Raw genomic sequence first — 17945 nt, 5'->3', positions numbered from 1 at the left:
GGTCTCGAACCCGCGGGCTCAGGCAATCCATTCACCTCAGCCTCCCGAAGGTGCGGGATTGCAGGCTGAGCCACCGAGCCCGGCTTATTTTTATTTTTTTGAGTTGGAGTCTCACTCTGTCCCCCAGGCTGGAGTGCAGTGGCATGCTCGCGGCCACCCCAGCGTCAACCTGCTGGGCTCCAGCGATCCTTCTGCCTTAACCTTCCAAGCAGCCGACACTACAGGCACATGCTACCACACCTGGCTAATTTTTGATTTATTGTAGAGACGAGGTCTCGTTAAGTTGCCTGGGCTGGTCTCGAACCCACGGGCTCAGGCAATCCACTCTCCTCGGTCCCAAAGTGCTGGGATTATAGACTGGGCTACCGATCCCGGGCTGATTTTATTTTTATAACAAGAAGAGAGGGCGGTTTCCTCTTTCTGTCTTTATAAGGCTGCAGATAAGGTGTTGGGGTGAACAGCTCAGTCTTCATTAGTCACCCCCCCAACTGTAGTTCTGAGCCCCTTCTGGGCTGGGCCCCACGGGGTCTTGTACTGACTGCTGTTGTCTACTCTGTACCAGTTTTGCTTCCTTGGTAATATTGGCCAATGTTTTTGAGCACTTATTACAAAGTAGACACTGGTCTAAATACATTTATTCTACCACTTATCAAATACCTACTCAGCACCCATGTATCGAACAGTGGCAACCATGAACAAAATTCTGCCTTCATAGAGCTTGTGTTAGAAACAAACAAACGAGTAAGCACAGACTAGGGCAGATGGTAGTGAGGGCTGTGGGAAAGAAAGATCAGAGCAGGGGGTAAAGGGGGTGTGGGGGAGGTTGTTATTAAGTGTAGGATGGTCAGGAAGGACTCGCATGTAACAGTTGAGCAGAGACCTGGAGAAACTAGGGAAGTTGCCACTGGGGTTGGGGAGAGCCTTCCAGGCCAAGGGAACAGCAAGGGCAAGCGCTCTGAGGCCAGGCCATGACTTGGCTGTTCCAGAAAGATCAAGGAGGCCCGTGGGCTGGAATGGAGTAGAATGAGTTGGGGAAAAGGAAGAGGAGGTGAGAGCATACAGTGCAATGCTGGCTAATAGAAGTATAATACGCATTGCTGACATATGTAATTCTAAATTTTCTAGTGGTTACATTAAAAAAGTAAAAACAGGCTGGGTGCAGTGGCTCACGCCTGTAATCCCAACACTTTGGGAAGCTAAGGTGAGAGGATAGTTAGGGCCTAGGAGATTGAGACCAACCTAGGCAACATCGTGAGATCTCGTCTTTACCAAAAAAAAAAAAAAAAAAAAAAAAAAAAAAATTAGCTGGGCTTGGTCACCAGGAGGTTGAGGCTGCAGTGCGCCACTGTACTCTAGCCTGGGTGACAGAGTGAGACCCTGACTAAAAATAAATTTTTTTAAAAGTAAAAAGAAGTAGGTGAGTTTAGTATTAATTTTTTTTTTTTAGTTGGAGTCTCACTCTGTCACCCAGACTGGAGTGCAGTAGCATGCTCATGGCCCCCCCCAGCATCAACCTACTGGGCACAGGCAGTCCTTCTGCTTCAGCCTTCCAAGTAACCGGAACTACAGGCACACACTACCATGCCTGGCTAATTTTTTTATTTATTGTAGAGATGCGGTCTTGCCAAGTTGATCAGGCTGGTCTTGAACCCATGGGCTCAGGCTGTCACCTCACCTTGGCCTCCCAAAGTGCTGGTGTTATAGGCTTGAGCCCCTGCGCCTGGCTTAGCATTAATTTTAATACTATGTTTGTTTAACCTCATAAATCCAAAATATTATCCCTTTGACGCGTATCAAAGTAAAACATTATTCATGAGATACTTGACATTATTTTTTTCTCATTAAGTTTCCAAAATCTGGTGCATATTTCAGGATCTTGTGTGCACATTTGAGATGTGCTAGCCACATTTCCGTTTTGGTGACCATGATCAGCTAGTGGCTACCATAATGGACTGTACCAACATGGAGCCTTGTAGGCCATGCTAAGCCCCCTTCATAGATGGGGAAGCCAGTGGATGCTTTGGGGCCTAGGAGCGATAGCTCTGTGTTCTAAAAGGTTCACTCCAGCTGATGTGATGAGAGATACAGCAGGGGGTGAGGTCATGGAGCAGAGGGTCGAAAGGAAGCTCTTACCAGGCACATAGTGTTGGTAACTTGGGCCCCGATTGTAGCAGCGGTGGTGGTGACAAGTGGCTGGATTCTGGGTGTGTTTTGAAGGTAGAACTGCCAAGCTTTCCCGATGTGGTGTGTGAACAAGACAGGAGTCAAGGAGCCGCCAAGAGTTTTGACTTAAGTTACTGGAAGGCTGCAGGTGTTTTCAGCAGGATGAGGAAGACTGTCAAAGATGGAGGGGGAACCCCAGATTTGGGAGGAAAATCTGGGATTGGTTTTGGACTTGTGAAATGTGTGATGTGGGCACTGGGCATGTAGCAAAGGTTGAGTATATGGGTGAGTCTGGGGTTCAGCGAGGAGATCTGATTTGGGGGGCATCAATTTGGGAGTTGGAAGCTTGCCCACGGTGTTTCAGGCCATGAGGTGAGCTGAGGGCCCCGGGGAGCAGGTGCACAGAGAAGCAGTGGCTGAAACCTGGGCAGCAAAGATGGGACCAGCAAAGCAGGCTGCTCAGGAGAGTGTGGGAAGGTGGCAGGGAGCCAGCAGAGAGCGGAGGGGGTTCTGGCAGGAGGGGGGATCTCCTGTGTCCTATGCTGCTGATGGACTGAGGAAGATGAGGTCTGAGAATTCCTGAGCATTGATGAGAGAGGCGGCGGGCAGGGGGGGCGGGGCGGCAAAAGCCAGGCTGAAGTGAATTCTAGAGAAAACGGGAGAGGAAGAGACAGCTGGTTTGAGGAGTTTTGCTTTAAAGGGGAGCAGAAAAATGGAGTGGTGTCTTGGGGTGTGTGCATATTCATGAGGAGGACTTTTCTATTAAGATGGATGATACAATAGCTGATGGGAATGATCTAGTAGACAGGACAAAACCATGATGTGGGGGAGAGAGAAAAAAAAATGAGCAGTGTCATTTTGCTCACCATGACCTTATGCGGTAGGTAACATTTTACAGACAAGGATACTGAGGCAAAGAAAGGTTCAGTCACTTGCCCCAGGTCACAGCTAATAAGTCATAGGATCATAAGTTGAATGCCGATGACTGAGTTCAAGAACGTCCAGCCTTGACCACTGTGCTGTTCTGCCTCTTGGTTTCCTGACTGGAGTTGTGAGCTCTTTCAGAGAGGCCGCCTCTTGTACTTTATATCCAACACAGCACCTGGCACAGGTGATTGGAACACCAGGAACTGTGTGCTGGAAATGCTCTATCTCCTGGCCCACATGGGAGGGAGTGTGGCCCCAGCTTGTCTTGTTCTGTGTCCTTTCTCCTTGCATACAAAGAGTGGCGCTCAAGGAATACACTAGAAGGCATTTGTAGGATGGATGAAGAATGGGTGAAAAGACTGTGGGTCATCTTAAATCCTAAGCCAGTGGTTCTTCCTGGCACACCTCAGTACTGGGTGTGGTCAGGGTTTCTACACTGGGTGACCCTGGGCAGGCTACTTATCCACTCATGCTTCAACTTCCTTATTCATAAAATAAGAGGTTGGATTAGATGATCTCTCATATGGCTCTCACCATGTTTGTGCTACTTGTACCATGGCTGCTGAAGATCCTGTCGTGAGAACTGTCCCACCTTAAATGCCCATGTGTTGTTGATGGGTGTTCCAGTATCTCGGGGCCAGTCTTGGCTCAGTTGCCCTCTAGTTGTTTGATCTTGAGCCTGTCACTGTATTTCTTGCATTTGTCAATAAGGGCCATACATACCTAGTTGCTTGCCTTTTAGGTGTGTGATGAGTTTTTTTTTTTTTTTTTTGAGTTGGTGTCTCACTTCCTCACCCAGGCTGGAGTGCAGTGGCATGGTTACAGACACCCCAGCATCAACCTGCTGGGCTCCAGTGATCCTTCTGCCTCAGCCTTCCAAGTAGCTGGAACTACAGATGCACGCCACCATGCTCAGCTAGTTTTTATGATTTATTGTAGAGATGAGGTCTTGCCAAGTTGCCCGGGCTGGTCTTGAACCCATGGGCTCAGGCAGTCCACTTGTCTTGGGCTCCCAAAGTGCTGGGATTACAGGCTGAGCCACCGAGCCCGGTCTGTGATGAGTTTTAAACAAAACTTTGAGTGAACAATCATCATTGCCATAGTTCACTGTGTGTATGTATGGGTCACCTAGTACCAGGCTGTCCTAGGCACTTTTTTGGACCTGTATATTAACTCACTCAATCCTTACCTTAGGAGTAGGTCCTGTGAAGTGATCCCCAGTTCACAGATGAGGAAAGTGAGGCATAGAGCAGGCAATGGAAAGCATTTTTTTGGTGTTGTTTTTGGACACAGGGTCTCACTCTGTTGACCAGGCTAGAGATAATGGTGCAATCACAGCTCACTGCAGACTCAAACTTCCGGCTCAGGCAATCCTCCCATCTCAGCCTCCCAAGTAGCTGAGACTACAGGCATGTACTACCACACCTGGTTAAAATTGTTTTTGTAGAGACAGCGTCTTGCTATAGTTACCTATGTTGGTCTCAAATTCCTGGTCTCAAGTGATCCTCTTGCCTCAGTCCGCCCAAAGTGTTTGGATTACAGACGTGAGCCTGTGCACTCGACCTGGAAAGCATATTGAATGCTGAAAGATGTCTCCCAGCGAATGGACAGCCATGTCTTCCCCAGGCCTGTGCGGCCTCTGACCTGCTCTCTCCTTCTTCCTCCAGGGACAGGGGCAGACCCGGTGGTCAGCACCAGGAGCAACCACTGCCTGGATGCCGCCAAGGCCTGCAACCTGAATGACAACTGCAAGAAGCTGCGTTCCTCCTACATCTCCATCTGCAACCGCGAGATCTCGCCCACTGAGCGCTGCAACCGCCGCAAGTGCCACAAGGCCCTGCGCCAGTTCTTCGACCGGGTGCCCAGCGAGTACACCTACCGCATGCTCTTCTGCTCCTGCCAAGACCAGGCGTGCGCCGAGCGCCGCCGGCAAACCATCCTGCCCAGCTGCTCCTACGAGGACAAGGAAAAGCCCAACTGCCTGGACCTCCGCAGCGTGTGCCGGACTGACCACCTGTGCCGGTAAGAGTGCCGCTCCAGCTCTAGGGTGTCAGGAGGCGGGGGCTCGCGTTGCCAGGTTGACCTGTTCTGCATTTCCTGCGGTGCGTTGGTTTACAGCCCTGAGCTCAGCAGGGAGGGTGCCAAAAAGGTTAAAACTAACTTGGACATGTGCAAAATGAGTTTTCATCCATTCACTTCATTCATTCGTTCATCTACTCATTGATTAATTCATTAGCTCATTTTTGTTTTCATTTATTTGGCATAGATTTGTCGCTTGCTTACTCTGCCCAGCCTCATGCTATGGAGAAAACAAAATGAACAACCTAGGAAGCTTACCATTTAAGATCACAGATTCCTAGAGCCTTTGAATAAGAAGGCTCATGCCTGTAATCCTAGCAACTCAGGAGGCTAAAGCACAGATTGCTTGAGGCTAGGTGTTTGAGACCAGCCTGGGCAATACAGTGAAATCCTATCCCTAAAAATAAAAAAAGAATAATAAAAAAGAAGGGACCTTCAGATAATTTAGTTTCATTCCTAAAGGAAGTTTCCTCCTAATATCCCAACAGAGGCCATGTGGCTATCAGGGAAAGTGCTATCATAAATCTAAGGCCCGCTCATTCTCTACTGAGATCTGAACTAGTCTAGTGTTGGGTGAGGACTGGGTTCTGGAGTCTGACAGTCCTGGGTTTGAATTCTGACTTTACCACTTGTTAGCTGTGTCACCTTGAACAAGTTTTAAAAATTTTCCTGAGTCTTTATCCCTTCACCTGTAAAATAGAAATAAAAATACCCACATCACAAGGTTATTGTGAGCATAAGATTGTATAATGTGTGTCCAAAGTTTAGCACAGAGTGTGGAATATAGTAAATGCTTAATAAGTGTAGCCTTGTTATTAGGAAGGAGGTTTTTTGTTTTCGGTTATAGTGAGTTGAAATTTGGCCCTTTATTATTCTCATGTCCTTATGGAGCCCCTGTTGTGTTCAGTGCTTATTTCTTTTCTTTTCTTTTTTTTTGAGTTGAAGTCTCACTCTGTCACCCAGACAGGAGTGCAGTTGGCCGCTCCCGGCCACCGCAGCCTCGATCTACTGGACTCCGGCGATCCTTCTGCCTCAGCCTTCCAAGTAGCTGGAACTACAGGGGCACGCTACCATGCCCTGCTAATTTTTTGATTTATTGTAGAGATGAGGTCTCACCAAGTTGCCCAGGCAGGTCTCGAACCCGCGGGCTCAGGCAATCCACTCACCTCCGCCTCCCAAAGCTCAGGATTACAGGCTGAGCCGCTGAGCCCGGCTAGTGCTTATTTCTAAGACCTGGACATCCAAAGGTGAACACAGTGCTCTCCAAGGAGCATCCAGCCCAGCAGAAAAAACAGACAAGGAGAGCAGTGATTCCTGTTCAGTGGGATGAGGCTGTGGGTTCCCAGAGGAGGGTCACAGGAGAGGGGCATTATGCAAAGGGAAGGGTGCTTTGAGCTGAGCCTTGGGACATGAGAGGGAGAAAGCCAGGGAATGAGGCTGCCAGAAAAGCATGGCAAAGGTTGGAGGGTGGGAAGGGGCTGGCCAGTGGGGAACTGCAGGTGGTTCCCTATCTGCTCACAGAGTGAGTCATGATGGGGAGGCCAGAGGCGCAGTGGCTGGAGAAACAGGGACTGCAGTAAGCGCAGGTGTTTATAGATTGCCTGTTATGTTCTGGACACTGTTATAGAGGCTTTATGTTTCATTTAATCCTTGAAACAAAGCTATGAGATAGATGCTATTTTCATCTGTATCTGCCAGTTGAGGAAACATCTGGTGAGTTACAGAGAAAGTCACTTCCCCAAGGTCATGCAATTCATACATTTCCGAGCTGGGGTTTAAGCTATATTGCTTTCTTTCCAGTATGGCATACTGCCCCAACTTTGGGGATGGAAAACAGTGTGTTGTTCCAGAGAAGATTGGAAAGTAGACTTTATAGGACTGGATGACTGGTTTAAGGTCCCCCGGAGGCAAGAACCCTTTTAGTTTTGTTTACACCCTGTCCTGTGCATAGAGCCTGGCACATGGTGAGCCCTCCATAAACATCACTTGCATGGATAAATGGATGGTGACCACCATGTTTCTTAGCTGAGTAACTCTGGGGCAGTGGAGCCATTCAGTGGGGGTGGTGTTGGACATGTAGTATTTGAGGTTCCTGGGGGACCACTGTCACCCCCATGGCAACCTCTAAGGGATACATGGACTTGTGGGTCTGGATCTCAGTAATGAGACTGGAGGGGAGAGATGACCTTGGGAGTCTTTGGGCCCCTGTTGTTGGTGATTAAAGCCATAGCAGTGAATGAGTTGGTGTGGAAAGGGTTGGTAGAGCCCAGGAGGAAGTCTAGGCTGGAGATACCCACAGATTTGAGCATCCTGTTACCCAGGCTGGAGTACAGTGGTGTGATCATAGCTCGCTGTAATTTTGAATCCCTGAGCTTAAGAGATCCCCCCACCTTAGCCTTTTGAGTAGCTGGGACTATGGGTGCATACCACTCTGTTTGGCTAATTAAAAAAAAATTTTTTTTGCATTTTTATTTTTTTAGGTGGTAAGTAGAGCCATTGGAGTGGACACTAAGGTCAGAGTTCTACTGGAAACACCAGTATTTAAGGGAGGGGCAAAGGAAGTGGAGTGTGAGACAGGGAGGCTGAGGAGAATCAGAGGACAAGCAGGAGAGAGTGGGCCCAGATACTGGAAGAGAAGGGGGGATCAGGGAGATGAGTGAGCTGTGGTGCCTCACAGAGTGCGTGTGTGTGTGTACATGTGTGTGTGCATGTGCACGTGTGTGTGTGTGTATGTGTGTAGTGGAAACCAGGTTGTGGTGGCCCAGGTCTGACAGGGAAGCAGGAGCAGAGGCTTGGGTACAAATCACCTTCTTCAGAAGCAATGTGGGCCAGGACCAGGGGCTGCAGAAGGATGTGGGTTGGAGAGGGCTTCTTTTTAACATGGGAGAGCAGGAGCCATGTGTACACTGAAGGGGAAACGCTACTCTGTTTGGTTTGGAAAACAAGTTCTCCTGGAGTTCAGAGAAGGGGCTGATCCCAGAGCCAGCTGCAGGCTCAGGGAAATCTCTGCGAGGAAAGTGGGCTTCTCTCTTTTGCTTACTTAAAAAAATACACCAAGGCTGAGTCTGGTGGCTCATGCCTGTAATCCTAGGGCTTTGCGGGGGACCAAGATGGGAGTGCTTGAGGCCAAGAATTTGAGACTAGCCTGGGAAACATAGTGAGACCCTATCTCTACAAAAAAATGAAACAAAATTAGCCAGGTATAGTGGTGCATACCTGTGGTACCAGCTACTTGGGAGGAGTTCAGGCTTACAGTGAGCTATGGTTGTACCTCTGCACTCCAACCTGGACAACAGAGCAAGATAATAATATGGTGCACCTCACTGCCTACACAAACTGATTGAGGCAATTCAATATGAAACTATACATACAACAATAGGAGGGCTGGCTGTAGACACTGAGAGCCCTAGAAAGGAGATGGGAGCAAAGGCAGTGATGCTGTAGTCTGATAGTTCCCGAACTTGAACTCTGAACTTCCTAGTGACTGGAATAAAGGAGAGATGGACTGATAGGCCACATAACTCCCCAAGCAGGATAGAAAGGATCATCTTAATTATTAAATCGGGCCATATTCTCTCCTATTCTGAATGCTAAAATGACCTTGGGGGGCTGAATCATACACAGCTGCTTGGAATGACAGAGCAGACAGGGGACTGGGCCTTAAAAGAGTGTGAAGGTTTGGTGTGAATCCAAGCCCAGTTCCCCAAGCATATGGTGGGCCAGGTGCACCCAGAAAGCTCGGTGGCTACAAGGGCCCTGGAGATGGGTCCTGGAGTCAAGCCACTTGGGTGTCTGAATTAGACTTCTTGGGTGGAGGAGGGCCAGGGACACCAGCGCCTGCTTTATTAGTGTTGTTCTAAGGAAGGATGGATAATGTAGTATACGTCTCCTGTGGTATGAGTGTCTAGAGCAGGGTGGGTTTGGTGGCTTGGAGAACGGCTGTGTCAGAAATTACCTGGGGGTACAGCATTCACTCCCTGGGGAATCTCAATCCCCACCCCATACCATATGTTCATGGAACAAACATGCATGTGGACTCCCTGAATCTAAAATAAAAAGAAAGAGCCAGAAGCATTTTTTATTTGTTTTTCTAGAGATGAAGGAAGCCAGAGACAGGGTAATTCGGTGATAAACTTCACATGGTGGAACCAGAGAGGGTGTTTAAACAAGACACAGTACTGGGAGGTTCAAGAAAGAGGAGCCACAAGATGACAGTTCCGGAGACATGCTGAGCCAGGCAGATGAGCTTCTTGCACTGAGATATAAATTTAAACAGTGAGGACTCCGGGGGCTCCCTGACTGTGCTGTGTCAGGGTTATTGAATTTGGTACATGGCTCACTCTGGAAGGCCTGGGGCTATGAGTAGGAAATGCTGGTTGCTCCAGGGTGTGGCTAGGTGAGCTCCTGACCTTGAAGCAGAGCATTTCTCCAACCTGTCTCTTCCTATCTCCCAGCCTACCCAGCACATCCATCCGCATGCAAATTTAAATAAAGTCCCGAGCAGGTAGGGAAGGAATGAGGGTGGAAACTGCATTTAGGATGCATCTGTCAGGAGCCTTGAAGGATCTGACAGCATGGAGAAGTGTCCTTTAGGGAACTTTGCCCGTGGCTCAGAGTTGAGACTGTAGGTGGGGTCGGAGACGTGTTGGGGAACCCCAGACTGAGGTGCACAGAGAGGAGGAAAGGTGATGGGTGGAGGTGGTTGTCATGGCACCCTAGAGTCAGTAGAGTGGCCTTTTGTCTCCTTCTGCCTAGGGGCTTCCTGGGTGACTCTGGATGGATCATTTTACTCCTTGGATTCTTCATTGATCAGACAAAGATGCTTAACCAGTTCATCTCTAGGGACCCTCCCAGGTCCTCCAGGCCTGTGGTTCTGATTCTGTCGAAGCGGTTTTCCAGTCGACCTTTATCCCTTTGCTCCTGCCTCTCCACTTGAGACTATAATCATGGAGAGATGAGCCCTCGGCATAAGAGGAAATGACCTGAGAAACCTCATCAGTGTGGGTGGTGGGATGGGTGTATAGCTTTCCCGGGGCTGGTCTGGAAGGAGAAGAACCATTTTCCCACACTCTTGCAGGCCTGACTTGCTGACCTGTCCCCAGTTTCCACGGAAGTGCCCTGGTGGTCCTGTGGGTGCCCATTCTCAGCACCAGGAAGATATGAGTGACTTGATGTGGAGAACCGGAAGCCTGGGCTTGGCTTTTCACTCTGCACGGGAAGGGGTGCTTTTTTTCCTTTCCTGCGTTTGGCTTCCTCCAGGTTTCTGCTCTCTAGGGTAGAAACCACAGGGGGGAAATCTTTATTGGGAAGAGGGGAGAGTCCAGTGTCATGGTGCTTACAGCAGGAACTGTAGAACTCCCAAGCCTCCCTTTTCTGAATTCTTTAATGAATGAAGTTGGCCTTGATGGGTACCATGGGAAAACCTCTCTGGGCTTTGGGCTCTTTGGAAGTGAATCCCTTGTCCTTGGGCATCTCCCAGGAACTTGCTCATGTGCTGGTGCTATAGCACCCGGTCCTGATGGAGCTGGGGCTGTGCAGTCCCTTTGGTCTCTCCTCCTGCCCACAGAGTTGGCCCGCTATGCCCAGGCTTCTCGCTGAGTGAATCTTGGCCCAGGATTCTTGGGGGGAGCTCTGGCAGGGCCGACCTCACCTGGCACTACATTAAAGCAAGTGTGTTGATTTGCTGTGAGGCACACCTCATGGCAGGCCTCGTACATCACCCGTGTGATATTTAACAGACTCCTCGGTGCTGTCTTATTAAATGTCACTAACGATAAAGTGTTGAAGGTTTCCTTTGATCTGGGTTTTGAAGAAGCCTTGGTTAAACAAGGATGTCTGCTTGCTGGGCCTCGGGGTTGTTGGAAGCACTTGTGAATCCTCCCATCACCTTTTGGACTTGGAGCAGTTTGGGGTCAGTGACTGAGGATGGAGCCTCTGGGAGTGGAAGCTTCTGGCTCTACCCACAGTTCCAGTTGGCTTTGAAGTTGCATCTCAGGAGCCTGAGATGCCTTTTGCCTTTGTCTGGTTCACATCCCATGAACCTTAGGGCTGTGGACTTAAGCTAACTGAGGACGGAGGGAAGACCGAGAGGCATTTCCTTTAAAAGACTTCTGATAAAGCGCCTGGAAAGCCTGGAATGAATCCATGGAATTTGACTGAATTCTCTCCAGCCAGCCCCTCCCCACTCCTGTGGACCATGTTCTACTTTTTAGAAAACTCTGTCTTTTAGTGTGTACCCTCTTCGCTTGCACTCATTACAAAGATGGTCTCAGATTGTGTGTATGGCGAGGGTGGGGGTGGTTGTGGTGGTTGACTCTGTTGTCCTGTAAACTGTGTCCCTACCAGGCCCTGTTTTGAAGAGTCTCTCTGAAATTCCTTGTTCCTCTTAGTTGGCTAAGAGGACATAAATAACTCCTTGCTGGCCCTGTGCCATCTCCTGGGCTGTAATTTAACCTCTGGGTGCTAAGGATGTGTATAAATAGATTCCAGCCTGGAGCTACTCTGGCAACCTGGGCCCCTCGGTGCAATGGACACTGTCCTTGTTGGAGAGGCTTGATGGGAAGCAGTGGGAATTGGGCCCCACCTCCCTCAAGGCTGTCCTTAGGGAGTGGGGAGGAGTCCCTTCCGAATGTTCTCCCTCTTACCCAGCTTGGGAGTGTCCAACGTCTTAGGCAGTGTGGATGAATAGACCTGTGTTTTGATTCTTGGCTCCCTAGGACTGTCTACCGATTTATTCTCTATTGGATCTGTGGGCTAATGTTTTTAGCAGATTATCTCTCAGTGGCAGCAAATGATTATTTGCATAGGAGTAGGTGGGCTGTGGGGCTTCCAAACCTTCACTTCTTTTACAGGAGGGGTCCTTGAATATCTTGGAAGTTACATACACGTTTTGTGTATATTTTCCAGAGAGAAACTCATCATATTCATTAGATTCTCTAAGTGCCCCTTGACATCCCAAAGTTTAGAAACCTCTTCCTTCTCTAGATGACCAACTTGAATTGGCTCCCTGGGGAAGGTTTTTGAAACTGCTTCCTGACTTAGTAGCAAAGAGGGCTGGGATCAATTAGTGATGCCTGCTGCAGTCATGGGAAGGACAGCATGGATACTGCATGGAACCTAGCCAGTCCTTCCTGGGGCCAGTGGATTCCCTATAGCAGGAGGAATGAGACCCTCATGACCATTCCTTTACTCATTTTACTATCATTGGTCATCCACTTTGGGCCAGGCATTGTGTTAGGGTGGAGAGTTAATGAAGAAATCGATAGAAGTCCTTGCCCTCATGGTACTTAGAGTCTAGTGACAGGTCACGGTATTGGTTGCTTCTGTAGTGGGAGTAGAGCCACACTACAATTCGACAGTAGCTTTTCAGATTCTCTTGAAATTCCCTTTCTACTAGGTCTTCCCTGGGTCACTCTGGTGGCATTGGACAGCAGCCCCTTCTGGGGCAGGGGGATGAGCCACAGAGAAATACATCTCACTTAGGGGCCTGCCTGGCCTTGAGCAGAGTTCAGAGTCCAGTGGTTACATCCAGCCTCAGAGCAAAACTGTGGTGAGGAGTGCCAGGGGAAAGAAGTCACCACCTTCCTGAGGAAAACCCAACTGCCGTGGTGGCCAGTTCAGGGAGACTCTCTGTGTGGAGAGGGGGCTGTGGGATCCTGGGCCCTACCAGCTTCCCTTTGGGGCCCCATGCTGGCTTCTGTTGCTGGTCTCAGCAGGGTTCCTGCTCATCCTTTAACTCTGGGCCAAGGGTCCCCAAATGTCTCTTCCTGGAATTTCCCGTGGCATGTTGAGAACAGACTGGAATGTTGGATATTGCTTTACTAAAGGCTCTGGGGAAATAAAGAAAAAGAGAAGCTCCAACCTAGAGGTCTAGTTTACAAGACACGGTTTATGCATCTTCCTGCTGAGGCTGCTACAGGCACGTTGGCATGGCTGAGCAGAGAGTGGCTTTAGTTTGACCCTTCAGACTGCACAAGGCTCACACTCCACAGATGAGGGGCAGCCCCTGTCTAGCTGAAGTTCCCATTGGTGGAGTTGTGCTTGAGGATCCACTTCATCTCTGATGTTTGGGGAGGAACGACCCATTTGGGAAAATTGCAGTTTTGCAGAGAGTATCAGAATACAAGCTGCTATTCATTCATTGGGCAGGTGTGTTTGCTTACACTGAGGCTGACATACTTTCAGCTTTCCTGGTCTTGCATTGTTCCCATGGGCTCCGTGATGGTTTCTGCTTCCACTCACTGGCATGGGCTCTCTCCTTGCCTATATCTTAGTTTGGGTCATTATCACGAAATGCCATGGATTGGAAAGCTTCAAATACAAAAAACAACAAACATTTACTTCTCACAGTTCTAGAGACTAGAAGTCTGAGATCAGGGTACTAGCATGGTTGGGTTTTTGGTGAGGGCCTTCTTCCTGGTTATGTCTTCACATGGTCTTCCCTGATGTGTGCATGGGGGTGGGGGAAGAGATATGTGGTGTGTTTTCTTCTTCTTATAAGACCGCTAATCCCATCATGAGGGCCCCATCCTCATGACCTCATCTAACCCTAATCATCTCCCAAAAACCCCACCCCAAATACCATCACGCTGGTGATTAAGATTTTAACATATGAATTTGGGAGAACCTAGACTTACCCTTCCTCAAGCCTATTTGGTCCTTATCCTAAACTCTGCCCTGGCCGCTCCTTTTATGGGTGCACTCTAGAACCTGTCTGCATCCTTCATGTGATGCTTAGCCCATGCCTTTCCTTTAATGTTTTTCTTTTCAATTGGGCCTCTGTTTTTTAATATACTTGTATTATATTAACACTATGTCAGCTTATTAAATTAACGAGTATTTATTATGTGCCTACTCTGTGCCAGACACCATGCAAGATACCACACACCTCCGGGAAAACACAATGGAGGTGGCCTTTGCCCCCTTGGAGGTGACAGTCTGATGGAGGATTCAGTGAGCGAGAAAACAGACATCTAATTAAAATGGTTGAAATTAGCAAGATGCAGAAATAGAGACTAATGTGGGCAGAGATGGGGAACCTACTTGGACAACAGGGGTGACATTTAAACTGAAACCGGAAGAATAAGGAGTCAGATGTCAGACAGAGGGGAGGAAGAACACTTCATGTAGAGGGAATAGTGTGTACAGGCATTTGTAGGAGGGAGAAGTGGGAATGGTGTGGCTGGAGCCATGGGGTTCAGGGAGGGAGCATAGGGTAAGATCTGGAGGCAGGCAGGGGTCAGGTCACATGGGGCCTCAAAGTCCACTGCAAGGCGTTTGGACTTCTGAGTGTAGTTGGAAAGGAGCTTCAGCAGCCAAGTAGGGCCTTTATTAAAATTGTGATGTGAGAAGATGACTGGTTATTGTGTGGAGAATTAAGGAGGAGGTGAGAGTGACCACTGAGAGGCCAGGGAGGAGGTTATTTTAGAATCACCAGATGAGAGATGATGGCAGCTCAGCCCAGGGTGGTGGCTGTGTGGAGAGAGATAAGTGGATAAATTGGAGATATTCTGCAGATGGAAATGATATACCTTGAATGTGGGAGTGAGGGCGAAGGAGGAACCTGAGGGTGACTCACGGGCTTCTGGCTTGAGCCGCTCGGTGGTGATGTTGCCACTTTCTGAGATGGTGATGACCTAGGGGAGATAAATCAGGAATTCCATTTTGGGCATGTTAATCTCGAGTTGCCTTTGAGACATTCCTATCTGGTGCTTGACTGGAGTTATAAATCCTGGGGGCCATTAGCATATTTATGGCATTTAAGGCTAGGGAAACGGGTAGGATTCTCCTAGGGAGAGTCCAATGGGAGAGGAAGTGCTGAGAATGTGTCTGGCACCCTGTCAGTGTCCAAGAGTGTTGGGTGCTGTTATTACGGTGCCTTAGGAGTCAAAAGAACAGGTTCTGAAAAAGAGGCAGTGGACAGCTGTGCCGGATGCTGTTGAGAGATCTGGAAGGATTAGGATGCATGCGTCAACTTTGGATTTGGGGATGTTGGAAGGCCTTGGTGACTCTTCCATGGCAGTTTTGATGATTTGGCAATTACGGAAATCTGATCAGTGCTAAAGAGACATTGGCCAGTTGGGTTGGACACAGCTGAGGACAACTCGACACTGCTTGGCTTTGGGAAGTATGGGGAGGAGGCCAAGGTGGACAGGAGAGCGAGAGTATTCTTGCTGTCGTGGGCATTCCCAGCTGCTACTTATTGGCACTGGGTAGGTCTTGACCTTGGGATAGCCTCTGCCATGGGCAGCATGTCCTTGATGGTCTTCGATGTCGACTCCATACACTGTACTGTGAGTGGGACCCCAGAGCATCCTGCCTGCCGTGTCCTCCCTGGGCTTGGAGGGGCCATGGCATGGCTGTCACTGATTCAACTGCTCTTGTTACAGTTGAGTCTTTCAGACACGGGAAGAGACTTTAGTCCAAGCCACTGTGGTCTTGTGAGTAACCTGGGTGGCCCCGCCCCTTAGAGAAGACAGCTCTTGGGCCACCCAGAGAAACATTGTCCTTTTAGCTTTCAGTCTTCCTCTTGGAGGAGACATTTGGGGCAGTGGTGAGGAATTGTGAGGGGCCTCTGGGGCTCCTATGGTGGGAGTCCTCTTCAGGGCATTTTGAAGATGTGGGGCTTTTCCGTGCTATCCTCAAGATGTGCTTCGCCTTTGAGGTGAGTATCCTCAGAGGTGAGGCAGCCCTGCTCCCCTTCTTGTGGCAACACATGAGCCTGGGCGTCCTGCAGCGGGCCTTCAGTGTCAGGTCCCTTTCGGGACTCTCTTGGAAGACTCAGAGGCTGCAGGCAGGTAGTCCTGTTATCTCAGGGTCTCCGTGGTTGGCAAGCACATGAGACTACTATCAGTATCATCCTGCCTAGAGTAAAAGGAGGATGTTGACTTACGAACAAAGGGACTTGAGATCATTTTTTTCCTCATACAGAGTGAGGAGGGGGCGGGGTTTGGGGATAGCTGCTCTCACCTTGTCTGGCCCAGCAAGACACATTGCCTGAATCTGCTGGGGTCCTCTTGAGTGTGTGCTTCTTCCTTCTCTCGGTTTATGTCAAGGAAGTAATCCTAATGAACTGGAGTCAGGCACATCCTTGCTGTAGCAGCTATGTGAGTTGGCACGTTCTTTAACAATGTAGAACCTCTGTTTTGTTTGTCAGAATAAGGACAGTGACACTTCTGTTGAAGCTTTGTAGCCCATTCAGGAGGACATTTAGCTCTGAGTCTGGGTATTTAGCCCCCAGGGTGCTGAGGTGAACCGCAGATCTGTCCTGAGGCTCCCACAGGCTAGTTCTGGCTTTGAGGTAGAGGGTTTGCCCCTGCAGGCTTGGTGGAACCATTGGGAAAGGCCTCTTGGAGGTAGTGTCTGAGTTGAGTTTGAAGGAGGAGTAGGCCTATGCTAGGAGTTGGACCTTCTGTTCCTTGCAAAGGGAATGTAGGTAAAAATGGAGGAGCCTGAGAGAGGAAAAGGAGAACCAGCTCACAAAACCCTGCACATTTGGCCAAGGAGTTTGGTTTTTATTCAGGGGACCTTTGGGAGCCATGAAGTATTTGAAGCAAGAGAGTGATAGGATCCAGCTGGCATTTTAGAAAGATCCTTTTGTATGCTGAGTACCAATGGATTGGAGGAGAGAGACTTGAGACAGGGAGGCCGGTTAGAAGATCAAATTGTGATGGGACCTGAGGTAGGGCCAAGGCAGAAGGAAGGGGCCAGGGTGGGGGGTGGGGAGAGATGTGTCAGAGGTCTTCAGAGGTCAGCTTCCAGGCCCTAATTGGATGTAGGGTCGAAGGGTGTAGACTGAGATGATGCCAAACTCTCTGGCCTGGTGGCCTGCTGGCTGGTGAAGCTGTCACCTGAGAAAAGGGAGGCGGAGGAGATCTGGGGCATGGAGGGAAGGTGGTTGGATTCAGATTTGTTGTTTGAAAGCTTTTGGTTTTCAAATATCAAATCCAAAAGTATTTGTGTATCTGGGAGTCCAGGAGAGAGGCAGGGGCTTGGGATCGAGATTATGGGATTAAGGGAAATAATGCATGAAAAGCAGCAAGCGTCAGGTCTAGCACATAGGCCCATGGTGAGCATCATTCCTTCAAAGCCCTTCTAAGCTCGTTGGGGGAGATGGGGCTAACCCGTGAAAACCATCTCTGACTACGAGGAGAAGGCCCTGTTTAATTAAGTGTTGTAAGGATTAAACTTTTGCTGCAGGCATTCAGAGCAGGGGAGCTGTGGGGCTGGGAGAGCCAGGGAGAGTGTTGTGGAGGCAGGGTTCTGCAGCCAGGGAGGGAGGGAGGAAGGATGTCCTGGGGCAGAGGTTTCCAGAAGAAGGGGACAGGAGGAGGAAGCAGGACCGAGAGTGGCTTTCCCAGGCAGGGAGGTGCTGGCCAAGGGAGGAGAGTCTGTGTGCACGGGATGGGGGAGTGTGTGGGTTGGACCTTTGAGATACCCTGGGACACTGAGCAGACGAGGGTTCCCCCAGCTCCTCCTGGGCCTCCCTCAGGTCAGTCCCCAGCTCCAGCAGGCTCAGGGCTCTCATTTTTTTTTTGAGTTGGAGTCTTACTCTGTCATCCAGGCTGGAGCACAGTGGCACACTCAAGGCTACCCGAGTCGACCTGCTGGACTCCGGTGATCCTTTGACCTCAGCCTTCCAAGTAGCTGGAACTCCAGGCACACGCTACCATGCCCAGCTAATTTTCGATTTATTGTAGAGATGAGGTCTTACCAATTTGCCTGGGCTGGTCTCGAACCCGCGGGCTCAGGCAATCCACTTGCCTTGGCCTCCCAAA

General features: G+C 49.5%; 1 protein-coding gene across 1 annotated transcript in view; it reads left to right on the top strand.

Moving 5' to 3' along the window:
- The window catches only part of GFRA2 (GDNF family receptor alpha 2), a 98461-nt gene that overhangs the window by 34509 nt on the left and 46007 nt on the right, over positions 1-17945 (top strand). The window contains exon 9 of the mRNA XM_021719034.1: positions 4758-5112. Coding sequence (XP_021574709.1) covers positions 4758-5112 — 355 coding nt within the window. The remainder of the gene's footprint in view (positions 1-4757; positions 5113-17945) is intronic.

The sequence above is a fragment of the Carlito syrichta genome, unplaced genomic scaffold (assembly GCF_000164805.1).
Source record: "Carlito syrichta isolate Samal-C Ts95f unplaced genomic scaffold, Tarsius_syrichta-2.0.1 Scaffold314086, whole genome shotgun sequence".
In the NCBI taxonomy this organism is placed as follows: domain Eukaryota; kingdom Metazoa; phylum Chordata; class Mammalia; order Primates; family Tarsiidae; genus Carlito; species Carlito syrichta.
The sequence above is the reverse complement of the archived record's forward strand: the minus strand, read 5'-3'. Positions and strand labels throughout refer to the sequence as shown.